Consider the following 10,724-nt stretch of genomic DNA (forward strand, 5'->3'; position numbering starts at 1 on the left):
TATTTAGCCAACTTTTGCTTGTTTTCTCCTCAGGCTGGTCTTGTGTTGTTACTTATGTGGTATGATTTCTGAGGTGTCAGGAAGGGCTCCCCTCTGCCTCCTACTCCAGCCACCCAAAAATATCTCTTGGGTTGGCCCACCACAGAACTTAAAATCCTCACATTGCTCAAACATTTGATTTAGTCATTGAAAGCAGCTGTTAAAATCCAAGTGTTACATTGGGATATTAGGCAATCATTAGAAATTAAAGATTATGTAAAACAGGAAAGAATATGGAGAAATCACTTCTTTTTTTTTAATAATTTTTTTTTATTATTTTTTGGGGGTACACCAAGTTCAATCATCTGTTTTTATACACATATCCCCGTATTCCCTCCCTTCGAGAAATCACTTCTAATATAATGCTCAGTTTCAATAGAAGAGTGCAAAATAAATACACAGTCTGGGTCAGATGCTTTTCTTAAAATGTCGTGGAGTCAGAGCCAGCATATATGACCCAGCTCGTGAATATGAGCCTATAGTAAAAGAAATCCAGGACTGTTGGACAAGGTTTGTTATGATTAATTTGAATGAGTGTTTTCCACAGTTTCTGACCCTCAGATTCCACTCTCTTCACAGTGTATCTGACACCTCCCTTTGCCGAGCTCTGGAGGCCCGCAGTGACCTCCTGTTAACCAACCTTGGTGGGGCCCAAATCCTCACTTTCTGGAAAACTCAAGGAGCCTGACATCTGCCTGTGAGGAGCTTTTGGAAAGAACTCAGAAGTGCTCACCCACTGTCCCTTGTCAGCAAACTGCCAAACCAAGCCCATTTCCTCAAAAGATGGTGGAGGACTTAGCAGCTTCCTATATTGCTCTGAAATTGGAGAATGAAATTCTGCAGGCTCCAGGGCAGCAGCTGATGGAGGAAAATGCTGCCTTGCAGTCCCAGATCCTAGAGCTCCAGAAGCCCCAAAAAGCTAAGAAGGATAAACCACTCCAGAAGCCCTCAAAGATCCAGGAGCCCCAGAAACCCCTAGAGCCCCTGGATCGTCCAGTAGCCTTGGAGCCCCAAGAGACCCCAGAGATAAAGGCGCCCCAGAAGCCCAGAGAGTCTCAGGACCTCCTAGCCTGGGAGGTCTCAGCAGTCCAGGAGCCCCAGAAGTCCCTGGAGCCTGCAGCAACCCAGGATCCCCAGGCACCTCCAATGGTCCATGAGCTCTCAGGAACCTGGGAATCTCAAAAGCCCTCAGATGCCAAGGAGACTCAGAAGCTCCCAGTGGCCCAGGAGGTCCAGAAGCTCCCAGAATTCAAGAAGGCTCAGGAGCCCCCAGATACTCAGGATGCCCCAGCAGGCAAGGGTCCCAGAATTCAGGGCCCCAGGATCCTATAAATTCTCAGGAAATCCAGGAGGCACCAAAATGCCAGGACACCTCAACACACTTGGAGTCCCTTGAGTTTCTTGCTCCCCAGGAGCTCCAGGATCCTTCAGATGCCCAGGAATTCCTAGGACTCTTAATACCCAAGGAGTCCCTGGACTGCCTAACAGCTGCTGAAACATCAGCAGCTTCAGAGTTTCCACAGTCTTCCAATGGGTTAGAGGCTGAAGCTTTCCCTCTAGAATACCCTTTAGCCTTTGATGGGGATGCCCAGAAGCTTTCTGAGTTTCTGGTTCAATTGAATAGTTACGTGAGAGTCAGAGGGCACCTACATCCCACCAAAGCAGCCCTGGTAAGCTTTGTCGGCAACTGCTTCTCAGGTGAAGCAGGAAAGTGGTTCCAGCCCTTAGTAGATATCCAAAGCCCCCTGTTGGAGCAATTTGAAAGTTTCATACAAGTGCTCCAGGATATTTTTGATGATCCAGAAAACATGGAAGATGCCAACCACCGCATCCGTAAGCTCTGCCAAGGAGAGAACCATGTCCACCAGTATGCAACCCACTTCCGCCTCATTGCTCAAGAGCTAAAGTGGGATGAAAGCACTCTCTGCATCCAATTTCAGGAAGGGCTTGACAGTTCTATCCAAGATGAACTGTCTTGCAAAAGCCCAGCCACCAACCTATCTGATCTGATCACCCAGTGCATCACCCTAGAACAGAAGCTAAGTGATAAGCCTGATCTAAGTCCACAAGAGGCAAGTCCCTCTAAGGAAAGAGCTGGGCTTGATAGCTCACCAGCTGAAAACCAACCTGTGCAGGCTTCAAGCCATCGGCCATACCTCAGTGAAGCTGAACAAGACCGCCGCCGTGAAGGCCACTTGTGCCTCTACTGTGGTTATCCTGGTCGTTTCCCCAGAGATTGCCCTGTCAAGCCTCATCATGCCCAACAGGTGGGAAACATCGAGGCCTGGTGGTAAGGGGGAAGCTGGGCGGGCCAATCTACAAATATGCATCCCCCTCGCTTCCAATATCCATGTCTCGTACCCTATGGCTTACTGTTGAAATCCGGCTGGGAAGACGACAGTTCTTTGAGCAAGCGATGGTAGATTCAAGCTCCTGCAGAAACAGCACTGACTATTCTGTGGTTCTTCTAGAGAAGCTGCCCACACGCAATAACATCTTTCCTCTGATGCTCGAAACCATAGATGGCTGTCCATTGATTAACGGACCCATAACCAAGGAATCACCACCTGTTGAAGTTAAAATTGGAAACCACGTTGAAGAGCTCCAGTTTCACATTATTCATGCGCCAAAGTACCCTCTGATTCTTGGAATCCACTGGCTTGAATCACATGATCCTAACATCTACCCACACTGTGTCCTTTCCATCCCGTTATTGTCACTACAATTGCTTCAGGCACAGGTGGAGTAGAAGACGTCACGATGAAATAATTGCTGGGTAGATCCTATGGCCTAGTTACTGTTCCTAGCAACCTGTCTTCTGTTACCTCAACTGTCATCAGCATTTGCTGCTCCCAGAATCTTCCACTGAATCTCTGGCAATGAACTAAGGCTACCTGTACAACAACCCTGCCTCTCGGATCATGGACTGAACCTGATGACTTCGAGCTGCTTTTTTGTTCACCAACCCTGCATGCCACACTCTTTGAACCCTGCATTAAAGTGGGGCTGTTTTAATTACAATTTATACTAATAACATGCATGAGAATAGATAATAGAAACTAACATTAAAAAAGTGTAATTGTTAGACTGACGATTTTTTCCTTATCAAGATTCTCTTTATCACAACAACTGCAACATCTTTTCAATAAAGAAAATAAATTTGCAAGTGATATTTTTTTTTAAATCCAATAAACATTGGCAATTTCTACTAGTGTTTTAATTCTTTCTTGGCTTAGCTGAGGGAAGAGAATAAGACACAAGTAAGTTGGGGGGAGGAGGGAGGGAAGGAGGGAGTTGGAAAAGTCTTGAAGCTTGAATATTCCAGGAGTAGTGACAGGTCAATAAGTGATGGGATATAGGGAGATGGAGAGGGTAGGGGACTGGTTGGAGTGGAGGGAGATTGGATGTGGTATGGAGGGATTCGAGAGAGGATGGAGGGAAAGTTGAGAAGGCGTTTTGGGGGAAATTGAAAGGACGTTGAAAAGGGTTCAGGGGAGAGCTAGGGGGTGCTGAAAGCAGGGCTGGGGGAGAGGTAAATTTCTACAAAAATAAAGGGTGCACTGACAGAGACACTGAGCAGCTTTGAAAGCAAACTTCTTGGACTTCATAAGTTAACCAAAGAAAAGCCCTGGAGAAAGTAATGAGACCCCTCAGTGACCCAGTTTTCCTGGTAAAGTGACAAGATCTTATTCCCTGCAGCAGGAAAATTTGCCCTAGAGCTTATGCCTGTTAATCTGTTCTTGTCGATGCACAGGAGTAGGGTGGAAGGAATCAGCTTTCAACACATACAGATCATTAGTAGCCAACTGTACCTGCTCTGCTAGCCATGCTGCTTGCATGACACAGGCAGAGTCAAGTCAGGGAAAGAAACTTATGTTCTTACAGACCTGAGAGGGGCTAATGTCCTGACTTAAATCACACAAACAGATGAACTACAGGATTGTGGGGGTGGGTGGAGGGGGTTGAATCTCCAGGTCTCCAGGAATTTCCAGAGATATGAGGAGTGTGTTTCCTTTGTGTTTCCAACTTTCCTTTGGGAGTCTTTTTCTGAGGCCACTTGAAGGAGATTTTGCCTCTTACTTAGACAGATAATCAAATATATGATAATAACCCTAGAAGGAGATAAGTGAGGAACTTACTATTCATTGAGCCCCTAATATCTTCCAGCTACAATGTCAGGCATATTATACACATTAATTATTTCCTTATTTCTCAGAACAACCCAGTGAAGTAGGTATATTTGCTCCTATTTTATGAATGAGCAAACAGAGCTCCAGCAAGTCTAGTTCACTTGCCCAAAATCATAAAGCTAGTAAGTGGTGGAGGCCTTTTTGGCTTTCGAAGCCTGTGCCCTTTCCTGTAGCATGCCAACATCCATAGTGCAATGTTGAGAAACAAACAAGATGTGGCAGCAGAGACCGAAGTTAGATAACCTTAAAAAGTAGAGGAAATCTCCAGTCCATTCTCTGTATCTGCGTCCTTGTTCTTGTCACTGAGTTCATCAGTACCATTTTTAGATTCCGTATATGTAAGTTAGCATACAATATTTGTCTTGCTCTTTCTGACTTACTTCACTCTGTATGACAGACTGTAGTTCTATCCACCTCATTACATATAGCTCCATCCCATCCCTTTTTATAGCTGAGTAATATTCCATTGTATATATATGCCGGTTTGGGAGGGGGCGGGGGGTGAAGGGGAAGCTGAGACGAAGCGAGAGAGTAGCACAGACATATATATACTACCAACTGTAAAATAGTCAGTGGGAAGTTGTTGTATAACAAAGGGAGTCCAACTCGAGGATGGAAGATGCCTTAGAGGACTGGGGCGGGGAGGGTGGGGGGGACTTGAGAGGGGGGGAGTCAAGGAAGGGAGGGAATACGGGGATATGTGTATAAAAACAGTTGATTGAACTTGGTGTACCCCCAAAAAAGTAATAAATAAATAAATAAAATTAAAAAAAAAAGTAGAGGAAAACTCAGAAGAAAAATTGCAGGAACCATTTGGATAATAGCTGTTTCCCCAATTCCCTTGATCTTACCCCAACCCCTTCATCACCTCCAACTTCCCTTTGCACCTCATGGAGAACTTCCTTCTTTTAACTAGTGGTATTTTTTCATCAAAGTTGGAAGTCCATGAACAGTAATGTACCTGTAAGACCTGTGCACTAACTAGCAACATATGTAACACCCCTTAGATTGTCTGCCTGGCCATTTCCATAACCAATCTAAATCTTCTGCAGCCTTAAATTCTACATCTTCTGGTCCTCACTGTCTTCCCCTTCCTTCCCTGAACGGTCTAAACATACTTCATCATTATATACCGCCTTGTTATGGTATGTAGGGACCTTTTTTAGGTATATGTCCTATATCCCCTCAACCAACCCCCCCCCCCACACACACACACAAATGCTTAGCCTGGGTGCAGAGACAGAATCTTCTACATACCTACATTTGACAGCATAGCCTCATACAGTGCCTGGTACGTAAAAGTTCTCCAAAGCAACTGATTCAATGACAATTAACTACCATTACCCAGAGAAGGGTGCTCATTTATACATCATGGGCTCTTCTTACTTTTTTCTCCTACTCAATTGTTTATGTCTACTACCAAAACCAAAAACTATTTGTCAATGTAGAATTCAAGACAAAAAAAGTTTTAAGACTCTGTAGAGGAAAAATACCTTTTTTTTTGTCAAACTACCTGAAGCTAGGAAGACCAACTGTGTTGGTTTCCCCAGGACTGAGAGGTTTCATGGGACACAGGACTTGTGTTAATACTAGGACAGTTCTGGGATGGTTGGTCAACCTACCTGGGCTCTACATTTTTCTATCTGGCTGTAGAGGCTTATTTAACTATAGTGCAGTGCTTTATTTCAGGAAAAGGATCAACTATCTAATCATAGAATCACAGAATTTATGAGTTGTAAAAGACTCAAGAAGTCTTTTCCCTAAATTTTACAAATGAAGGAGCTGAGGAGGCTCAGAGAAATGAAAGTTACTTAACATAGTTCAGTGTTATCTGGATCTCCTGACTCCAAATCCAGTGTTCTTTTCGCCATAAGCCACAGTTCTGACCCAGTAGTTAAAACTTGAGTGTGTGCCCAGCACTGAGGTAGATACTGTGGACACTGTCTAAAGTATAACATGAGAGGTTTACAATGTGATCAAGGAGAAAAAAATTAGCAGGCATTAGACAGCTAGCATGGATAATCAAATGTGTTGTGGTATCAAACATACAAAACTAAAATATTGTACAAGCTAATAAACTAACAATAATAACAACCATTTAATGGGCACTTGGGTTTCGCCAGACATTGGGCTAGGTGATTTAGGTATTTGCAACCGTCTACAAGGTAGATTTTCTTAGCCTCATTATGCAAATCAAAGAAGTGAAGCCCACTGAGGTGAGGTTACTTGCCAAAGATCACACTGCTAGGAATTGGTGGATGCTAAAAACAAACCCTGATCTGTTTCACTCCAAAGCTGGAGTTCTAGCCAATACACCACACTTCTTCACAGGCTGAATGACATTTACTCTTTATTAAGTACTTTAACAATATTTATCCACTAGACATGAGTTCTACTAACTTAGAAAAAGATATTGATTTGTTAATGCATTCATTTATTCATTCAACAAGCACTTACTGAATGCTTTCTATGTGTCAGACACAGGCATGGGAGAAGAGAAAGAAAAAGGAAGAGGAAGAGAGGTACAAAGATATCTACCATATGACTCATGGTTCTTGCTCTGACCAAAATTTAATGCTGGAAGCTATTGCACAACACAGCACTGTGTCTTACAGAGAAAAGAGCGCTAACTCTGCTAGAGGCTGGAAAAGTGTATTTAGAATTGGGTCTTGAATGAATCTCATTGGAAACAAGGGGGAGGGCAGGGCTTTCTATATTGAGTAAAGTATGCACACAAAAAAAGCAAGTTGGAGGGAAAAATCACAGTGTCTTTAGAAAAGATAGTTCTATTTCACTGGAGAGTGTGTATGTGCACCTGTGTGTAGGGTGGGGGGTATGTAGGTGGGGAGATGAAGCTTAACAAGGAAGTTGGAAGTTCCGATCTACCTAACTAAGATGCTCAAACTTTATCCTGTGGGCAATTTGGACTGGAACTTTGTTTTTCTTTCTCTTTTTCTTTTTTCTCCTGTGTTAGATTTGGGTGTGTTTTCTCTCTCCTGCTGCAAAGATATGTACACTCATTGCAAAAATAAAAAAATTCATGAATATCACATGTTTATAAAATAAAAGTAAAAGTTTCTTTGCCCTTATCTCACAAATTACGAGGTTGTTAAGTGAGAAAGAAACATGATTAGTTTATATTTTAGGAATTTGATAGTGATGTGGAAAATAAGGGAGAAAGTGACAATGTACCCCCATTCTTCTACAACCTTCCTAGATTTTACAAAGATGGATCAAACCATCAAAGGGAAAGAATTAAAAATAAATTAAGCCCAATTTTCCTCAAATGTTTATTTTGAGTTTTTATTACCAGCAAGACAATAAAATATGCACAAACATAAATGGACAATGTCTCTGCCATCAAAAATTCTACAATCTAATAATGGTTAAAGGCTCATGAATTCTAAGAAACTACCTGTCCATTTGTGCCTTTTCAGTTTTTAATTTTAAAGTCTTTAGCTGGAGAGATTTTTCTGAAAAAAATATATTCTGCAATATCTGGCATAGATAAAGAGAAAACAGGTCCTTCTTTAGCTAAGTTTTCTAAGCTTAATCTTTAACAGGAAATGCTATACATTTTAGCAGCCTGTCTTTCTGGTTTGTTTTCTTAACAAATATTTCATATTTCACGCAGTCATGGTCATTCCATACAAGGATTTATACATATTCCAGTTCTTAAAGTAACTGTATATTTCTAAAGTTATGTTTTTAAAAGATTTTTAAGGATATATGATTTTAAACATTCTTAATGCAATAAACTTTTATATCTATCATATTACTAGATATCAAATATTAAATTACAAGAGCAGTATAGGGGTCAGAGCACTAGGAGTCAGGAGATTAAGATTAAATTCCTCAGTTTGTCACTTACTAGCTATACAACGCATATTGTTTATGAAATGAGGAATATAATACTTGCTTTACCTACCCAACAAAATTAGAGAAAGCATCAAATGAAAAATCTCATGTTTAAAAAGCATTATGAGGTAAACAACAAGGTCCTACTGTATAGCACAGGGAACAATATTCAATATCCTATAATAAACCATAATGGAAAAGAATATGAAAAAGAATATATATATATACAGTCTTTATATATAAATATTATATATATATGAATCACTTTGCTAAACACCAGAAACTAACACAACTTTATAAATCAACTATATTTCAATTAAACTTTTAATTAAAAAATTTAAAAAGCATTATAAAAGTTGAAAATGCTGTATAAATAAAAGATATTATCATAACATATTTGTAATAATGATCCCAAAGAACTTCATGATAATAAGACGCCTGTTTAAATTAATTTCAATTTCAGAGACTTCTAATATCTTCTACATGCCAGGTACTCTATGTTGTCAATCAAAGCAATATTCAAATAAGTTTAATATAATTATTGTATTATATTGATATTGGTATTATATTGGTAATATTGGTATTATTATTAATCAAATTATTTGAAAATAGGAATAATAATTTTTGTCATATATACCAGCACTATATTTACCAGAATATCATTTTATTTAAAATGCCAGTTCCTTCTTAGGGTATATCAACTAAATGATAATATAATTGGTCTGAGCTTGTTTCTTCATCTACTTAGCTCAACCTAGAGAAAACAGGTCAGGACAAGATTGATATTTATGTCCCCACCAAGAGAAAATTAAATTAAAAATTAAAACTCATAAGACTGTTATCATTTCCATTTCCAATTTATATTATTTCTAGGTAAAAAACAATTGAAAGTTAAAAGGTCAAACTAGTGGCCTCTGAGTAAGTCATAATGTCTGTAGGAAACAACTGCCATCACCATTTAATATAACTAACAAGGCTCTCACTTCAGTTATTATTCTGCCTCACGGTGATTCTAATATGTGAGAAAGTTTGGTGAAGTATTTTAGTTTGGAGAATGTGGGACATGCTCTAACTAGGTTGGTGGGGGAGGGGAGAAGTAACAAATGCCAACAGTAGTCAACTAACTGTGTCTTACTTGGCTTAAATGGGAGCACCATTATGTTTTCTGATGCAGATGAAAATGGGACATGGCACAGAAACACAGAATAGTCGTATGTGCACAGGACATCTGGCAACCTAGAATTCGCATGGGAAAAAGAAAGCATGAAATTTTACAACCACACAGAACAAAATGTCTGAAACTCTGTAGCTGAGCTCACTGTTTTTCTTAGCTTTTCACATTGCTTTTTTCCTGTCAGTTATACCACAGATACCACATAATAGGCAAAAAGTGAACCAGCTGCATTACCAGTGAAACTCTTCTGATTATTAGAAGAAAAGACAGTTGAATGCCAATATTATTAAAGGCATGAAAAAAGGTGAATACCAAAGGGAATTTCCATATTTCAACTTCTACTTTTATAACACTGCCTTCTGTTATGAAATTGGACATGTATTTGAAGCAATAAGGAAGAGACCAATCAGCGACAAGGCAAAATAAAATAACAGTTAAGAATTAACAGTATTTAATGGAAAATGTTAATATGTTCCAAAAGTTTTAAAATAATTATGCTAAAATAAAATGTGGAAAACAAGATTCCTGACATGGAAAATACCAGAAATTGGTGGTTCCAGCAGCCTTCTCATACTCTCTGTCTCCTCTCCAGGTCTGCTATCTTTCTGGGCCCTTTTCTTTCTGTTTGCCTGTTGGAAATCTAAACAACAAAACACTCACGGATAATTAATCCTCAATAACCTTCAATAAGAAGCCTTTCTCCTCACTTCCTTTCGTATGGAGAAGAAATGCAGACCAGAAATGCTCTTTACACTAATTTAATAACTTTGTTAAAGCCTTTTTAAACCAACAAATATATTGTTTTATATATGGAGAATGCATAGACAGTCAAGGGCCAAGAAGCTTTAATTCGGCCACATGGTAAGGTCAAGTGAGGAACAGAGGAGCAGTTAGCATACCTAAATTTCAGATTTAGTTTATAACTTGCCCTGTGACCTTGGATAAGTTAATTGACCTCTCTTCTGAGACTCAGTTTCTTCATAGGAAAAATTATGATGGTGTTATCTATGCTGCCTAACAGTAAAATATTGCAGAGTAATTTAATTATTCAATATACTCTATTGTTAAATTCTATTATATGTCAGACACTGAATCAGGATAAAATGAGATAATAAATATCAAGGCAGCAAGCCCAGTTATAAGTTAGAGTGTTATCGTTGCTCTAAAAGCTGCCTAACTCTCCAAAGGGAAAGAGTTTGCACAAAGAATAAATTAAAAGGGACCTCAATTTGGTACTTTCTTTTGTATTTTATATTCTAGAAAATTTCCATGATTACCCCACACTGTCTAGCTTATAACAATTACATAAGAATTAATATTTTTCCTCCCTAGAGATGTGAAAACTCTCAGGTTGGTTATCGTTTAAAACAGTACAGACATGCATAGCAACTGTCATTATTATCACTATTACTTCTATTCAGTTTTTTGTTGATTACTCATAAAGAAAAGGAAACTAAAGATTT

At 39.5% G+C, this 10,724-nt stretch overlaps 1 protein-coding gene across 1 annotated transcript; it reads left to right on the top strand.

Moving 5' to 3' along the window:
- The first annotated feature begins 822 nt into the window (after positions 1–822).
- RTL3 (retrotransposon Gag like 3) lies at positions 823–2,333 on the top strand. Its single transcript, XM_057717625.1, is given in 2 exon segments — positions 823–1,333; positions 1,336–2,333. Coding segments are annotated over 2 exon segments (1,509 nt in total).
- The last annotated feature ends 8,391 nt before the right edge of the window (positions 2,334–10,724 follow it).

The sequence above is a fragment of the Hippopotamus amphibius genome, chromosome X, assembly GCF_030028045.1.
Source record: "Hippopotamus amphibius kiboko isolate mHipAmp2 chromosome X, mHipAmp2.hap2, whole genome shotgun sequence".
NCBI lineage: Eukaryota > Metazoa > Chordata > Mammalia > Artiodactyla > Hippopotamidae > Hippopotamus > Hippopotamus amphibius.